At 30.5% G+C, this 18,472-nt stretch overlaps 1 protein-coding gene across 5 annotated transcripts in view; it reads left to right on the top strand.

Annotated features, from left to right (window-relative positions):
• The window catches only part of LOC129961102 (E3 ubiquitin-protein ligase HUWE1-like), a 254,804-nt gene that overhangs the window by 202,244 nt on the left and 34,088 nt on the right, over positions 1–18,472 (top strand). For all 5 annotated transcript variants that reach the window (XM_056074928.1, XM_056074930.1, XM_056074931.1 and 2 more), the window contains 6 exons: positions 2,445–2,503; positions 3,274–3,485; positions 4,028–4,144; positions 11,581–11,746; positions 12,380–12,672; positions 16,533–16,663. In XM_056074928.1, coding sequence (XP_055930903.1) covers positions 2,445–2,503; positions 3,274–3,485; positions 4,028–4,144; positions 11,581–11,746; positions 12,380–12,672; positions 16,533–16,663 — 978 coding nt within the window. The remainder of the gene's footprint in view (positions 1–2,444; positions 2,504–3,273; positions 3,486–4,027; positions 4,145–11,580; positions 11,747–12,379; positions 12,673–16,532; positions 16,664–18,472) is intronic.

Below are 18,472 nucleotides of genomic sequence, written 5' to 3'. Positions count from 1 at the left end.
GAAATAATAATATAAGAAAACATTAGATGATTTTTGTACTCCCTTCAGTTTTAATGGCAAAGTAAAAAAACAATTCTATAATTTGCTACTCAACTGAGCATAATACATTTTTATCTACTGTATTAATTAATTTTAATTTCTAAAAATTAATTGAAAGAAATTTTAATGTTATATTATGTAAAATATAAAAGTTATGCAGCATTCAAAATGGCGGGCTGAATGTCACATACAAGTGCAAAGGGTTAAGAATATCACGTTTTAGTTGGTTATTTCAGAATCAGGCGATTATGTTCTACCACCATTCTGCTCTCAGCCAAATTTCAATATCTTAAACAAAAAAAAAGAAAGAAAGTATCCTGATGTGTGATGTTATTCTCTTTTGGAATATGTAGCATAATGCCTAAGAGGTATGCATGCATAGAACACATAAAAGAAAAAATATATATTTTTGCATTTATATTAGTGTCAACAAGTTTTGAGTTTATTTTCTTCGTGTCTTACGTAGTAAATTGTACAGGTATGTGGAATTTCAATTTGAAATTTTTAAGTGTATGTTTTTTCATATTGCCATTCTTCTGTTATTGGTGAGTGGGGAACGGGTTTAATAAAAGGAATGCTATAATTTTAAATATAAATTGATATTATTCTTTCTGTATCGGTACTTAATGTATTAAGACCATAAAATCTTTCATTGCGTGCTTTGCATTAAAGAAAGCCCTAATGTATTATTTTAACCTTTTTTGCACCGAGCACCATAAACACTAAAGTTGCATTACATTATGACCACCTTTATCCCCGAAAAATGCCAGCACCTGTCGAGGCATTGATAAAACAAGGTGCTGGTACCAAGCACTCGCCAACTGGTCCTGCAATTCTCTCACATTGCAAGGGGGTAGCGTGGCAGCACGAATTTGGTTTTTCAGGTGAAACCACAAATGCTCTATGCTATTAATATCAGGTGAGTTTGGAGGCCAAGACATGACTTGAAAGTCATTGGAATGTACCTCGAATGTACCCTGACGATTCGATCGTTATGACATGGTGCAATTTCCTGTTGGTAATACCGTCTCCCGCCAGAAATGCTATTGTCGTGAATGGGTGAACCTGATCTGCAACGATGTTCACGTAGCGCACAGACGTCAGGGATTGTTCTATGGGGATTACGGGTCCTAATGTGAACCTTGAAATGAAAACATTGACCACACCATAATTCCTCCGCCACCAGCTTGTCTCCGACCAACTGTGCACCCGGGAGCCGGAAATCGGGGAATTCGCACACGCCCGTCAATGTAATGGATCAGAAAACATGATACGTCGGACCATGCAACCTTCTTCCATTCTTCTAATGTTCAATTCGGATGTTTCTTGGCCCATTGCAGACGCAGTTGGCGGTGAAGTGCCGTCAGTGCAGGGACATGCATCGGCCTCCGACTGCGTAGACCCGTACGCTGCACAGTGTGTTGAGAAACACTGTCTGGATTGCCATTGTTGTAGTTGGTGGTGATTTCGGCTGTTTTAGTTCTTCGCTCACGGCGGACAATGCTTAGCAATCTCGGCTCTCCTCTGAAATCAATGCGCCGAGGACGACACACCACTGGCCTGCGACTTGTCGTTTCATCATCCATACACCACTTTCGATATGTGCATACAACAACTGCATGTGAACAGCCCAATAAGCACGACGTTTCTGATATTGATAAACGTTTTGACCTTTATCGAAGTCTGATAAATCAGCTTCTTTTCCCATTCTTCAGGTAATCACGCTATGTTTGGAAAGATAATGCATAGTCGCTTTATGTACTTTAACATCAGCCGCGCAAGCATAGTGCTTTTGTTCTTGGGCGAGCCCATTGTTGTAGATGGAGGGTGGTCATAATGTAATGGCTCTTCTGTGTATATCCGACATTCACATAACAAACCCTGAGATGAGCGTTGGTTAAAGGCGATAATATTCGTGACCTATTTTTTAGACAGCAGCCCCTTTTGCGACCATCTACCAAATTATTTAACAAAAATTATAAGCCACACAATTCGAATCGTATTTGTTCAATCTCCCATTTTTTTAATTACTGTCACATAAATGAATAGACAATTAATGAGAACTGGGCGCTCATTAGGAAAAATAAGCTTAAAGCAGTGTTGCATCAATATGTCCACCTTCTGTCCAAAATCATAATCATTTCTTATTGGATAAACTTGTCCATTCATGATATTACGCTTTTGGCAAGGAGTCCATTTTCTGACGAACTACAGCAGACCGAACTGGGAAATGGATCAAAATTGTTTTTATGTTTTGGAAATTCATTTATATATAAATTGAAGTTATTTCCATGAAAATTTATTTTTGTAGTGGGAACTTATGAGGAATTGTATTGAAAAATCATTCAATTTTACCTTCCCACCTCCCTCTTTTTTTTAAATTGGTTTTTGTATTTTCTTTGCAGTGAAAGACCAACAGTGAATGAGAATGATACTCCTTCAGATTTCTCTAATGTATTAGGTGGTAAGACCATTTTTATTTAATATTTATTTATTCATTTAATATGTGTCTGTAATGGTTTTACTCATAATATTGAGGATATTTTCTTTATTTTAGTCTCCTTTGGCGACCAGTTTGTTCGCTCAGATTATTAATTTTCTAGGCTGTTAAATGATTTATATATAGAATGCTGTATTTAAAAACAGTTCAAATTTTTATCATACATCTATAAGCCATAAATTCAACAAAATTACTTTTACTTACAATTAAAGTGTACATTTTACATAATGGCAGAAGTGAAAATCCTACTATGTTTGTTAACGATTGACATAAGTACTTTTTAATGTTTATATGGATGAATTTGTATTCCATCCTAATATTTAAAAACTGTTACAGATAGTGTATCAAATTGAATTTCTAAAATATTATTAAAATTAGGGGAAAATATTGTAGGAAATGGAATTGATATTATAAGAAAGATATCTTTGAGTTTTAAGATAATAAAAGTTTATTTTTGTAAGGTAACTGTGCTGAAAAAAATGAACATCAATCTGATTGTATAGACTTGTTCGTAACATGGTACACTCTGTCTAGAATATTTATAATAATATTTTGAAGCTCTATTCGAAGCGTTTAAATTAATGCAGCTGTAAATGTTCAGTTTAACAGTCTGAAATTCGTGCAATATAGTATATGAAGTCCAAATAATTTAATTAATGTATAGAATGCATTTTTTAAATTGTTTAAAACTTCGTTGACATTCTGTAAACTATAACCTGATGCATTTGTTTCAGCTGGAGTTGAAATTCCGGAAGGCGTTGATCCATCTTTCTTAGCTGCTTTACCAGATAATATTAGACAGGAAGTAATTGCCGAGCAGTTACGACTTCAACGTTTGCGATCACGCACTTACGCTGTCGCAAATGAAAGTAGTAATGATGGAAATGCTTTTACAGAAGTCAATCCTGAATTTTTAGCAGCACTGCCTCCAAATATCCAGGAAGAAGTAATTAATATGTCCACAAGTATTTCAATTAAGATTAAACTTTTTATAGAATTTATTTAAAATAACTGCTACAGGTTTATTTTAAATATTGCTTCTAATATCACCGCCACATTCTCTGATCTTTTGATAAACAATATTATTAAAACAATGTAGCATATCTGAAATCGTATAAACTATTCATGCTGTGTGAATTTCTGTTAATTATTGCCTATATGACCTGTTATATGCCCTTAAAGCTACACTTACTTTTTATTAGTTATTTATACTTTTTCACAATATATTCAAAACATGTTATATTTAATTTTATTATTTTTTAATAAAAAGTCTGGGTGATTGTTTTAAATCTTAAATAAAATTGTTCATTTGCATTTAAGATATAGAACAGTCACAGTGTATGCAACTATTTCATAGTATATTGCTTTGGAAATATTTTTATTTTTATGACCTATATTATTTTGACTGATATAAGTGGTAGCATGATATTTTAAATATTTTTATTTATTTTAGCTAGAGACCTTATGATTTCCCATCATATATTTTAGGTGTTAGCACAACAACGAGCTGAACAACAGCGATTAGCCGCCCAGAATTCAAATCCTGATATTCCTGTTGATCCAACTAGTTTTATCCAAACGCTTCCTCAAGGTTTAAGGCAGCAGGTATGATGCATTTCATTTATATGTTTAGGTTAATTTTAATTATAAAATCTTGATAAACTCTAAAAGCTGTCGAGTTATTTTAATAGATTGCTTGCCATATTGTTTTCTTACATCTTTATATCAAATTAGATGTATTAACTGATGAAAAGGGTATATATCTTTTCAACATTGCAGTAGGGAAATAGTGTATATCAAGCCAAATCTGCAATTTCAAAAATTTTAATAATTTATTTAAAATTTAAATTTATTTTATATATATTTATTAGTATTATTTAATAATTATCTAGAGTATTACTTGTGGAATAAGAAAGGTTGTAATTTGTAGTATTTTGGTTTTTGTAAAATTCTTAGTGAATGTAGAGATGGTATGTAAGATGTAAAAAATTAGATACATTAAACATATATCTACTTTGTAAATAAGTGTAATTCAGACCCCACCCCCGCCTCAAAAAAAAAAAAAAAAAAAAAAAAAGGAAAGTCAGCATAAGTTGCATGCTTCTCTGCAATGATATCTTGAATCAACACTTCTGCCATACGTACGAAGTCGTTCCTTGAAAACTGTTTTTAGACTTGCTCCGGCATAGAAAATTGTCAGTGCTTTTCTCTTGTACAGTTATAAGCGAGCATACCACTTGCTTTTCAGTGTTGTTTTGTGGTTTCTAAAGGTAATTAGATTTTGGGCAGTCCCCATGTTTGGAGGAGAATGAAAGAAGAGGAATGCTATGTTTCATATTAGGTTACGATGGCATGTGTTGTACATTCGCGGAATAAGAAAAGAGCCTACTAGCTTTATTTTGTTGTCAATCATTATATGTCAAAACTAAAAATGCCATTTTAAAGATAATAAAGAATACTAAAAGATGCTGTGATCGTCTACTTGTATAAACTTTGGAATTTCTTATGACGGCACTCTTTCTGATGTATTGAGTAGGCTTCCCAATGGACAGGAAATCAAAAATGAACTTGTGGATTTATGTGAAGAGGTGTAACATACTTATAAACATTTCATGCTTTGTGAATGTACTAATTTGTAAATAGAATTTTGTGCCACTACCCTTTGAAGTTCCGTACATACTTGTTTCAAATTTCCTACTAATACTCACATTTCCTGTTATACAAGTTATATAATTTTATTTGTTATACCTTTCTGCTAATAAGTTCCTTTCTGTCAAGTATTTTGTAAAATTTGTCTGAATTATAAGAATGTTGTGTTTTCAAAATAAAAAGATATAAGAAAAAGTTTGTAATGAATAATTATGCTAATTTTGTAAAGATGCAGTTAATTAATGCACACAAGGAACAAAGTTGTTCAAAGGAAAAATAGACTTAGAAATTTTTAAAAAAAAACGATGAAAGTATGAAATGTTCTTTTCATCACCAAAATATATGCCTATTCAACTAAAATAGCCTTATAAAATGTATTGTTCAATACAGTAACATTTAAAGGGATAGATATATTTCTACTTACTTTTTTTTTTCTCAAAAACGTATTCCTGGTTAGATTTAATTATCTTTAAACTGTACCAAGTGCCTAATTTCTATGAAAATTTCATAAAATTGGCAATGAAAATTTCATTTAAGCATTGAAGAGAACTGGATATGTATTTTATATCTTCCTTTTATATCAGTTCTTTTAAGTTGTTAAAAGACACTTTTAATTTACCACTTTCAACGCTACCGACTACATATCAATTCTTCCGGCTGTTGACATTTTTTATACAAAAAAATTAATGAAAAAAAAAAAAAAGTAAACGTATTCTTCAGATATGTATTAGAAAGTTCAACCTATCTAAACTGGCATTAGAGACAAATTTTAGCCCACAGAAACCTGTAATTGGCATAAAAATATTTTTAAAAAATTAACTTTTAAGTGGAATGACAAAATTATACTCGGTTTTTTCTAAATAAAATTGATTATACAATGTGGCGATAGAACCGGAAAATCGGTCATTTCAGGGAAAAGCCAGGAAATTTTATCGATATGCAAAGATAAGGGAAAATCGTAAAAATCGGGAGAAATTGCGTGCGCAGCATTTCGTGTTAACATTTCGGCACTTATTAGATAGTGGTGAAAGACTCGCAAAATAAAGCACCAAAACCAAATTGGCATTGCAAACCTATGAGTGCATTTCTAACTTTCGAGAAGAAAACAAACATCTGTTTACGCTGATTATACAAAGTTTACAGGGAGAAAAGCGTATTTTGTTAGAAAATTTCATTCGATCACGAATCATTTCTCTCTATCCGAAACCTAATGTTCCCAAAACGAGCACAGGAACCTTGGAAGCTATTCTTTCAAGGATAATGCGACATTTTGAATTTTCATTATCGCAAGAAGCGAGATAAGCAGATGAATGTTGCTATCAGAAACCCTAATGAAGTTTTCGGAAAGATCAGTTTCACTTTTTGAAATACAATACGAATAAATCTTGGTTCAACCTTCTCTCAACTCAAAACCTTCTAAAGATAATGCTTTCTCATAGTAATGGTATTTTTGAGAGAGAGTTTTCGATCAGTAATGATTGTTTATGAAAGAACAAGTGTTCATTGCAAAAAAGAGTCGTTTTACACAACATTCAAGCAAATAGCGAAATAAATAATTTAAAAGTATAAAAACAACTAAGTTTAAGTGTAAGGAATTCATTAACTGAATATGAAGAGTATAAAGAAGAGAAAAAAGGTGGAGAAAGAATTATGCGAAAATTTGGAAAGAAAAAAGCGAAACAGAATATCAAAGAATTAAAAGCATTAAAGAGAGAGAGAGAGAAAAAAAAAAAGACAGCTCAAAAGGAGACTTTAAAAGTTGAAAATTGTGTAAGCCTCAAAATTTTGCAAAATTAAAGTTCTAAAACTTTTTAATTCGCTTAAGCAGAATTAGTTGGTTTAAACCAAATATTTTTTTATCAGCACTTTAATAATTAATGCTTCAATTTTGAAATTATTGATTATTAAAAAAAATTTTATATTGTAATTGTAATAGTTAAGCATTTGTTATTTGTTCTGTTTTTATTTTAAAATTAGTATTTTACATTTACTATTATTTGCAATAAGAATGAAATATAAATGATTAGAAGAAATAATTTCTAATGATTTGTTAAAGGAAAAAAGATTGAAAGTAATATTTGGCAGTTTCTTTTGTTTAAATCCTTGCTAAAATATGTAGTATTTATTAGGTTCTTATAGTCATAATATCTATATATTTATACTATAGTGTGTTATTCTAATACTTATGCAAAATCACTAATTATTTATTGAACTGCTGTAAAATTTTGAGCAAAGATCACATTAACCTCTTAAAATAATTGGTTTTGAAAAGAGTAGTTTAAATGTTTCCTAGAATCCTTATGCAGTATTAGAAGCGAAGTATTTTATTAAAATTTGCCAAATTTTTTCCGTATAAGAAATGTAACATGCTTTTTTTTATAATTTTTAAGGGTGTTCATTCCTTTTTTTAAAAATTAAATTTCACAGAAATATATTTTTTTGATATTAAATAATAACTGAATAAAACTGTTTTTAATAATGTATATTGTTCACATACAGTGATTCTGAGTTGCGAGGAAGGCAGAAAACTAATGCCTTTTAATTTTAAAATATATATTTCGTTTGAAAAGTTTTATAAAGATACTTGACGTGCAACATGTATGCATGAAAAACCACTGTTTTGCTTTAATCTATTTGTTCTATAAAAAATTTTTTATATAAACATTGCGTTTAATACGCTTTGTGATTAGTAGATAGCGAGTCACCTGACCCATGACATTTAAGGTTTGTTTTGTGAGTATTGTTTGAAATATTTAATGAAAGTTTTTACGTTGTTGTCAGTATTTATTTTGCACATAACGGTGGAATGTTGTCAAAAAGGTTTAAAGTAAATCTTTAACTAAAACCAAATTAATAGCGAATGAGTTTAAAATAATATTTATTTATTCTACTCTTATACACACCGTTTGTGACCGCACTAATGATTAGCTTTCTGGTTTAACAGAAAGTAATTAGTAACAGAAAACACGGTGTAACAGAAAAACACGGAGCGGAAACTCTCGACTAGCAATCGTCTGAATATCTATCTAAACAGTACATGTGTCAGCACTGCTCTGTGTTTTAAATAGTACTGGGGCGTCCAATTATATCAGATGAATTAATAACGTGAAGAAAGACGAGCAAGAATCCGAGGAGAAAAAACTGATCATAAATCTGCTATGTTGTCAGCAAAATGTGAAAAATTGATTCTATATTTAGATATTGGAGACATGAGCAAATAATGTTTTCATTGTGGGGTTTTCAGTTTTAAATCGGAAATAGGCCGATGTATGTTCTCATCATTGAAAGATTAAGCTTCCAGCATTGAACGAATGGTCAGTGGAGTTTAAAAACTTGCTAACTGGAACATCGTGTACTATATATCACAACATTGGGGTTTGCGAGCATGAGGCAAATCCCCTACTAATTAATAATAAGTTCTAAATGCAGCTCATAACATTTTTTGCACCTGTAGTTCTATACAATCAAAATTCACCATTGTTCAGCAATTGCTAGCAGGATATTTTGTAAAGTAATGAATCTATAAAGTGATGGAGATTCTATTCTTAGAGAGACCTCAGCAAGCGATTTAGAAGTGTAAATATTCTGTTCTTTGTAAAAATCTACACATTTACTTGAAGAATTATGCATAAATAATAAAGCATCGTAACATGTGTATATATACTAAATCTAGTGTCAAATGTATTGCTAATCTTTATTATTTTACAATTAGAAATATGTTAGTTTACTTAGGTTGTGTTATGTAGAAATAGATAGGCAAGTAATCTTTTAATTATTTATTAACAATAATATTACATTAGTACATGAAACCTATATTCACATAAACTTTTTCAATCATGCTAACATAATTACCAAATTATTTTAAACAAAATAATTTCAACATTTGGAACAAGTAATAATAATAGGAATAAGTAATAATAGTAATTGAATAGTATTTTTATAAAATTGATGTGTAAGGAAATCAATATTTAATTTTTGTAATTTTTTTCAATCGGTTTTTAGTTTTTGTAAATTTTTTGAATAGAAATAATTGCAAAATTTGCTAATCTTCTTGATCCATAGTATACGTCAGATAATTTTTGTTGTTATTTTCAGTTTTGAAATGATTTCTCTGCTCTAACTACATAGAGTGACATTGTTAATAAAAGGCATAAAACAGTATAAATGTTAGGAAAAGACCGAGTTAAATTGTTGGCAACGATGTAGTTTTGAGTTCCGACTGGTGATGCTATAATTACTTCAAAATTTTGCAAAAACTGTAATTAATGACTACATTCTTTAAGATTTATATTGCTTTGATTTTTATCAGTTCTCTACAGGCTTTGTTTTTCAATTTCATTAAAAAAAATAGGGGTTTTTTTTTCGAGGTTTAATGTTTGTTTTTTTAAACCTTGCATCAATATTTGAAAATGAGGCTAGTCCTTTACTATCCATGAACACATCATTGAAATTTTTACTTAATTTATATTCTTTTAAAAAGCAGTTTAATTTATTTAAATTTATATTCTTTTAAAAAGCAGTTTAATTTATTTAAATTTTCAGAAGCCTGTGACTGTTAAAATTTTTATCTTGAGTATTGTTAATAACATTAATTTTGTTTAGCATATTTTATATTCTAGAATTTTTTTACCTAAAAATGTGACCTGCTTATTTTTATTCTATCAATTTTTTCCTCTTTTATTTCACAGACATCAAACATTTTTCCTAGTTAAATTTTTAACTGGTCAGCGCAATTATACGAGTCGATCACCGTATATTTGACAACAGTTTGACTGTGTATGGCAGCAGTTTGCAGTAGATTCAAAATAAAGAATGTCGACTGAGTCCTGCCACATATATGCATCAGCAGCACGTATATTTTCAGGTTAAGAAAATTTCGAACAAAATAAGAATATTCTTGTTCAGACAGAAAGCGAGACGGACCGCTTCTTTTAATGACTATTAGAATTTCACCATCACCATAGATATAATGAAAATTGTTTAATTTGTTTTTTTGAAGGGAGATATTTTTCCGTTTAGTAATTTTAAAGCTTTCAACCTGCCGCCTTTTTTATTCGGTGCCATCATGCGGCTTTCGACTTGGCACATATTGATGACTCGGGCCTGTACCTTTATGCCTCCTCCTCCGAAAAATAAAGAGATGTTTTATTATAATGTTTGATGTATTTTTGTAATTGGTAATAAGTATGAGTTGAATATTCTGTCCATTGATTTGAGTTGCAATGATGTCGAAGCGCGTTTTTTTCATCCTAGAGCAACGCATTCAAGTTCTGCATCAATATGAAAACAGAAATTCGGCGAAACAGTTACAGTTGTTAATTACAAAAGAACGCAAATCAACAAAATAATACGAAATCGAGTTATGTAATTTCTTATACGAACGAAACTGCATCATTTTATGAAATAAACATCTCTCTAATGGCTCTATGTCATGGCTTTGCACATATTTTAAATAGCCCGGAATTTTCTCAAACGAATAGACTAATATAAGCAGCAGTAAAACTAGCACGGTAATGCGTTAAATTATCTGGAGATCCGTGCCTTCCAATAATGTCCTATCGAGCAACTATTTTAGAGAATGGTTTCTCCCATTCAAAATTTCTCATCTACAGAAGGATAGATATTACTCTTCCTCTTCAAGATTTTTACAGCCTAACTCGGTGAGCAAGAATTCTCTGCGCCAAAGAGGAGAGCTTAATGGTAGACCAAAAGAAGAAAGAACTATAATCAACACCAGATATTTGGTTAGTTAAATTAAGATCAAATCATCTGGATTACAGACAAAATGTTGAGGGGGAAAGTACTGCTAAAAACGCTACATTCGAGATCATTCCATATTCAGTCGGATAAGCATATCTATGGAAAGAACTGAAAGTACCTAATACCTTTATCGGATTTCTATCCAAAACCTGAACAAGAGGATGACTTTAATGTAACGGGAGACCAATTCTCACCTGATGATGCTTGTTAAAGATGTTCACTTTTGATGTTATTGACATCTGTCTCCAAAGATTTACTCTAAGGGAGCTAGTTCCTATACAAAAGCATCGCCTCATCTCTATGTCATCAGAAGTAGAATTACCTGACCTCTTGAGGAACTTAAGCTTTAAATTGCAAAAAAAGGGAGATGTACTATTAGCAAATCCCTAGGGGTTCATCTATCTTGAACCACAAACTTAACTTACCTGTAACTGTAATGCAATTTATATTCTGAATTCTCATGCTTATAGCCTTTCTGTTGTATCTAATAAATGCTTTAAAATATCTGTAGTGGTAAAACATCTTAACAAATGCAGTCAACTCAATAATTTTATGGTATAGAGTGTAGTCAGAACTTTAGAATTAATAATTGAATAAATTAAGAAGATGCTTAAATAAAATGTGTTGTTTAGGTATTGGCTGATATGGATGACAGTTTATTAGCTCTTTTACCACCCGAGCTTGCAACTGAAGCACACTCTCTGCGGAGAGAATTAGAAGCTCGCCATAGACAAATACAAGAACGATTTTTCTCTTCACATGCTGGAACTGCATTGTCTCGGATTTTACGTTCTGCTGGTACGTATCTTTTAAAAGTTATCATCAAAATAGTACCTTTAACAGCGATATTTTTGTAATTTCCTGGGTGTCATGACGACAAGTAAAATGAGTAACTTTACTTTATTATTGGATGGAATATGACCATGTGTTTATTACATGCTTTCAGTAAGATTTTCGACACAATTATATATATTAGAAGCATTTGAATGGTTTTCACAATATAAGTTTATAAAATGATGTAGTTGTTTTTTCTTAAGACTCTTTATAGTTACATCTGAGAAAGCAATAAACTCTGCATTTAATTTTTCATGCTAATTATTATGCATTTTCCCATGTTTTTCGTTACTTTGTAAATTCTGTATTGATTTATGAAATTTAAATAACCAATGTATTCACTCAGTGGTAATTGCTGTCCTGAAATTCAAAAACATTTAAAATATTTTCGAGAAGTAATGTATGGGCAAATTGCATATTTTAGTAAAGGGTCGAGGCACTTAGTGATGATGTTTTCTGGAATGTGCTGTTAACATAAAATATATAAGGATTGTTAATACTTTCTTTGGATACATATTCAATTATTTTGGCTTTTTTTTTTTTGATAATATACTTCCCTCTTTTTATTAATTTGCGAACAAGATTGTTTATATTTAGGTCGCGTTGGAGCTAGATATACAATACACAGTTTACCACATCGAGGGCAGTGGTCATGGAATTCTTTATCACCACGTGGTGCTTCTAGTCCATCTGGAAATAATGCTGGACTCAGTGGTTCGGCCCTATCAAGTTCAGTGAAACTGAGAGGACGCTATCTACTGGATCACGAGGCTTTAGCCTGTCTTCTAGTCCTTTTATTTGTTGATGAACCCCAGTTAAATACTGGTCGGCTACACAGAGTGCTTAGAAATTTGTGTCATCATGGTCCTACACGAACTTGGGTTGTTAAGGTATGTATTTTATTCACAATTGTTTCCTGTGACCAGTATTGTTTTAAAATTCCCATGTTGATTAAAAATTTGAATTCCTTTTAAGTTTTTAACAGAGGCGCAGGTAGCAGGGGGGACAAGGTGTCCAAATCCCCCCGTCGGCTAGAAATTGAGAATTTCGTCGGTAAATGTCTTCACCACTTCAGGATTATTGTAAAGAGCTGCGCTTTATCGAACATGATTATTTAAATACCACCTGAAAATTAATATATTGTAAACTAACGAAATATCCAAATAACGTTTAAAGCGGTTTGACTATATCCGGCAAAATAATCGTTAGGTTGCCAGGTCAATAATATGCCGTAGTTTGCAAAAAAGTTTTAATAAATTGATTAGAAACGAAATGTAACAGATGTTGAAAACGTCTAATCACAAATTTTCACTCTTCCGATTTAAATGTTGTTCATTCAACTTCTAATTAGCACCATATTTAACAATAAATAAACTAGCAAGTGAATAAGGCGTCACATTTTTATCGAATAATTTTTGTCTTTCAGCTAAGATGTTATCATAGGCTATGGAGGGAAAAAAAATTGTTTTCATCAAATACTTTGATTATTTGCCAATGGAATTTTTAGGGAAATTAAGGTTTTTATATTATACATGAATACGGCGATAAAGTTGTTTTTCCTAACTTATCATTCAAATTCAAGTTCTAAAATTATTCGTCATAATCATCTAATTGTTATTTCTTCGATAACGAATTGGTAAATTTATTTTATTTATTTCATTGTGAAAATTGTCTGACTGAAATCTAGTAATGGTTAAATTGAATTCAATAAAACACGTTTTTCTTTCGACACTCTTGTGCATATGCGTGCAAAGATGCGTACTTGGATGTATTCAAATTATGCAAATTTATTAAATCTCTGGAGTAAGTAAATTGTATAATTGTAAATTAAGTTAATTTACTAGTAAAATATCTATTTCTTCAATCTAATTTATCAGGCTGCAGTTATTACACTAAAGAAATATTACCACTGCAGTTGATGACAAAAAAATAAATATATGTGGTGTGGTAGCTTTTTAGTACACTAAAATAATTTATTCAAGTATGCATTAAATTTATTAAATGAATTACTACCTAAATTCTTCAGATACTGCATTCAGTATTATAAATGAAATAGAGGAACTTATCTTTTTACTTTTTTAATTTTTTCTATCAATTACTCTTCATGGCAAAAACTATATAATTACAGGTGTTTCTAAATGTTTAATAGCCTTTGAATAAAGATGTCTTAATAAAAAGATGATTAAAGTAGTTATTCTTAGAATATTCATATATAACAAGTCAATCCCTTGACATACGAATTTACTTAACTTCTTAATTAGATGCCAGATCTTATTTGGAACAATTATTATTATTATTTTAATCTCTAGAATAATACAAGGGCATTTGAGGTAATGATGCGTTTTCAAATGATTTTTGCATTTTAAATTACTCAACACTTTCACTTAATTGCAGTTTTAAAAGTAAGAATTTAATAATTCGATGCACGAGTCAGACTCGTCATTGTGTATGGAAGGGTTAAGAAAAACCAATGCACGTAACAGAGTAGATAAAATTCACTTTTTCGGAGGAATATTAGCTGGCAATGGCTTCAAAAGAAAAAAACTACTTCACCACAAGAGCGCGTGCCTAAAAACGAAGATACGGAGATTCATATCCAAGATCTAATTTTTCTTAATAATTAGCATTGGTTTTTTAAAGGCTAAATATACATTGAAAAATAAATACATAGGAAATCTAATGTTTAAGTAGTTCATTTTTCACGAAGACATTTTTTATATCTTACATAAAAAATATTAAGTTTGTACATACATTTACAAAATATTTTCTCCAACCTTCTCAAGAAACAACATTATTGTATCTTTTTCTCCTTCTTTATTATTCGTATCCGAACTATAGTAAGTTTTTGTTGAGCACGCGCACTTATACGAAATACATCGTACGAATTTGAAGTATATCTGAATTCCTGTTCGTTGTTTTAATCATTAGTTAAAAATATTTTAGGTAGAGAGAGCACTACGCTAAAAAAATCGATTTTGGCGAGAACATCGAAAAAATTTTATTTATTATTCTGCATTTCTCAGAATTTTATTTTATAATACTTTTTGAATTTATTTTCAACATTTTATGTAGCTGCTGATATAAAATAAGAGTATGCATATATTCATTTAGCATGACACGTTCGTTATTCTGGTGCAATCTTTGATTCTATCTATATACTACAATCTAGAATTAAATATCATATTTTTTTCTAAAACTGGATTTCGGAGAAATTAAATCTCAAGAGTCTCATTAAAAAATGACATGCTTTTGATGGTCAGTAAAAAAAAAACAGAGAAACTTTTTTTACAAATATCTTTATAAATTTTTAACTATAAAAGAAAGAGCCAGTGCCTGAATAAAAAGGAAGTAAAATAACATATTTAATTTTCTTTAATTAAATGTTAAAATTAATTATTGAGTTATTTTGAAACCAAATTAAAGAAATTGCGTCCCCCCCATCGCCAAATCTACCGCCGCCTCTGGTTTTAAAAGATGCGATTTTATAATTAAAAAAAGATATATAATAAAATATTTAAAAAAAAGAGTTTATTTTTTAATTCCCCCCCCCCATTGTTGATGTTGAAGTTCAACATGAAGCTGTGTATGTGTTCTTTTTTGTATGTGTGTGAATTTAAGATAGAAATTGAAACAGCAAACTTCAGATATTTGCAGCTAGATTTTTAGTTTTATCCTTAATTTTATGTAGAAATTTTTTATATTTTAATCCCACCTTACTTGAATATTCTTAAATTTGCCATACATTTTTATATTAAATTATTAAATCAATTAACTATTTATCTTTAATATAAATTTTATATTCATGGAATCATAATCTGATGATGAGTGAACCTTAACTTATTCATCGAGTGTTAATGGGCATCAAGAGAATGAAAAAATTATCATTGAGCATAGGATGGCAAACCACATTTAGTCGGTAAAAGTCGCAAGAGTGGCTAAACGAATGTGCGCATTAAAAACATTACTGTTGAGAAGTAGAAACCTTCGCATTCGAAACCTACAGTCGAGAGTAATATGCACATTGCATCTGATTTTCTGTCGAGCAGATGGCAGTGGACGTCTAACACAGAGGGTGTACCATGAACCATTTCTGAGGAGGCGTTGTTCGCACCATACCACCTTCACGAATATCGATCGACGGGTGCCAGAGACGAGATTCTTCAAAATACTGATACGTAATACAGGGCACGAACGCAGTGTTTGTAGCGTTGCAAAATTCGATTTTGGATTCCATTTCGACAAATACACTATCAGTTGCAGCTTAACTAGATATTCAGCTTGAAATGTTGTAGAAGATCCTGCGTACTTGAAAGGTACGCCCCTTTCACGTGCAGAAGCTCATAGCTGATGCCGATTACCCACTTCTAGGAAGAGTTAGTTTCCAGTGAAAGGCGATTGGTAAATAAATTTGTCAACAGGCCTTAAAAATAGATTTTTTCCCCCCTTAAAATCTCTTTTAATGTGCATTTATTATCCTTTCCTACTCCATTTCTATACATTTATTTTTAAAATGTGCAAAGTAAAAGATCCTGTAACCTAACATACAAGTAGTTATATAAAAGGGGAACTGTATTTTCCTGGCGATAGTTGAACAAATTTCATTGCGGCATTGTGCTAAATTAAACATAAACATTTAATTAAATGAATAATATTAATTTAGATCTGTCATTGTTCTCTCATTTTTTTAAAAAAATATTTTGTTTCTAGAAATGCATATATATTTTATTATTGCTTAATTTTTTTTATGCAGTCCTTGTTATCTATATTGGAAAGAACAAAGGACTATCAGGTGTGCGATTCTCCAGTTGATACTCATCGACATAAAAAAACCTCAAAGCCTGCTAATTCTTCAGAGTCCTCTACTGGCCAACAAAGTAGCAGGTATTTTTTTTTTTTTTCATTAAACATTTTTTTTTCTGTAGTCCATACTAAATAATTCTTAGAAGCATGATATTTAATATATAAATTTCATAGTAATTATCAAGAGAATGCATTAAAAATAAAATATTGTTTTGCAACATTCATCAGCATAAGGTTACTTTTTGTTTTTCATACTAATACTGTAAGCCTGATCGTGTGTGTTTTATTTTCACTATTACAATGTAACTTTGAACTGAGTTTTAACTAATGATGTTTTTTAATTGACTAAAAAATGTGGTCAAGAAGTTTGAGGAGGGAAAAAAAATTTCTTTTCTAATGTAAAAAGTATTATTTTTCTTACATACTTTGATACTAATAAATGTTTCCCTAATATTAATTTACATTTTAAAGCTTATTAAAACTGTGCGGTGATTAATTGAATAAAACAATGTCAGCAATTATTCATTTGAAGAGAAAAGCATCATGTATTTTTTTTTTTTTTTTTTTTTTTGTGGTTTCAACTGTGTAATTAGTTTCGATTCCTTTATATTATAATAAAAAATTTGTTTTTTTTTTTTTTAAATTGTAAAGCAGTAATGAATTTTATTCAGGTAAAGAGCATATTTTGTATTACCGTGTTACATTTCTGCAACAAACACAGTTGTCAGTATCTCTTTCAAAGCATGTTCTAAAAAATTGATTATTTTAATACTCCAACACTGTAGTTAAGACAAATTATCCATATGGTCCACATAGACGTCTTTTCTAAGGTGATTTTTCAATACAGTTTCATTAATTGTTTATTAGTTGCATGCAATTCTTTCTATAATTATCTTCGAATTTAAAGAACTGGAAACATCAAACAAATATTTTCATATTCCTTTTACTGAAATTTTTGTACCAAAGAATTTACAGTATCAGAAAAGAAATATGATTTTTGTTTGTTGTTGTGATTGTGCAACTATATGTGGCTTTTTTCCTTGATTTGAAGTTTTTGAAAATGTCATTAAAGCAAGTTATAACATTTCTCCTATGTATTTTTACATAGCAATCTTTTAAAGTAAAGTCCCTGACCAGTTACTAAGTAATGCTTATTATTTCTGTTAATATAAATATTTTTTTATTATAAATTATAAATACCAACTATAGGGTTAGCAAGAAGTGTGTCCCATTTCAGAAAATTCTAGAATGCGTTTTATTGATCCAAATGAAATAAAATTTAAACTATAGATAATTCAAATGATGTGCTTATTTAATAAACATTTAAAGTGCCCAAATTCTTTAATTTCTCTAACACAAATGGCATTTATTTGCATAGAAAGAAAATAGGAAACATCATTTGCATTACAGCACATGCCTATTAGCATTGTTCATAGGATAAAAAGTAGACAGATTTTGCACGAGCATGGGTTACTTTTCTGGTCATAATGTCTACTTTCCAAGAAAAAGCGCTACTGGTAAAATTGTCTACCAGAACCAGCCGAACTCGATAGCAAATTGTAAAAGAATTCCGACTGAAGCTGTTACAAATAGGTCAAATGTCTCCATGTATCCTACGCAATTTGATACAAAAATTGTAAACTTATGAACAACAGTCCTCTAGGTGGAGGACGAAAGCAAATCCCGCCTTCTAGCGTCGAAAATGTGACTACTACAGTGGTTGAAACTGTCAGCATGTCGCTGCATGATAGTGTGAGTGTATAATTGGTTTTCCATTTATTGGATATGCCATATAAAATTCTTACTGCAGATTTTGCATTTTTATACCTACAAAATCAAATCTGTATACTTACTGCAGGACAAAGATTCTCAGGTTTGTAAAACTTTGCA

Source organism: Argiope bruennichi, chromosome X2 (genome assembly GCF_947563725.1).
Source record: "Argiope bruennichi chromosome X2, qqArgBrue1.1, whole genome shotgun sequence".
NCBI lineage: Eukaryota > Metazoa > Arthropoda > Arachnida > Araneae > Araneidae > Argiope > Argiope bruennichi.
The sequence above is the reverse complement of the archived record's forward strand: the minus strand, read 5'-3'. Positions and strand labels throughout refer to the sequence as shown.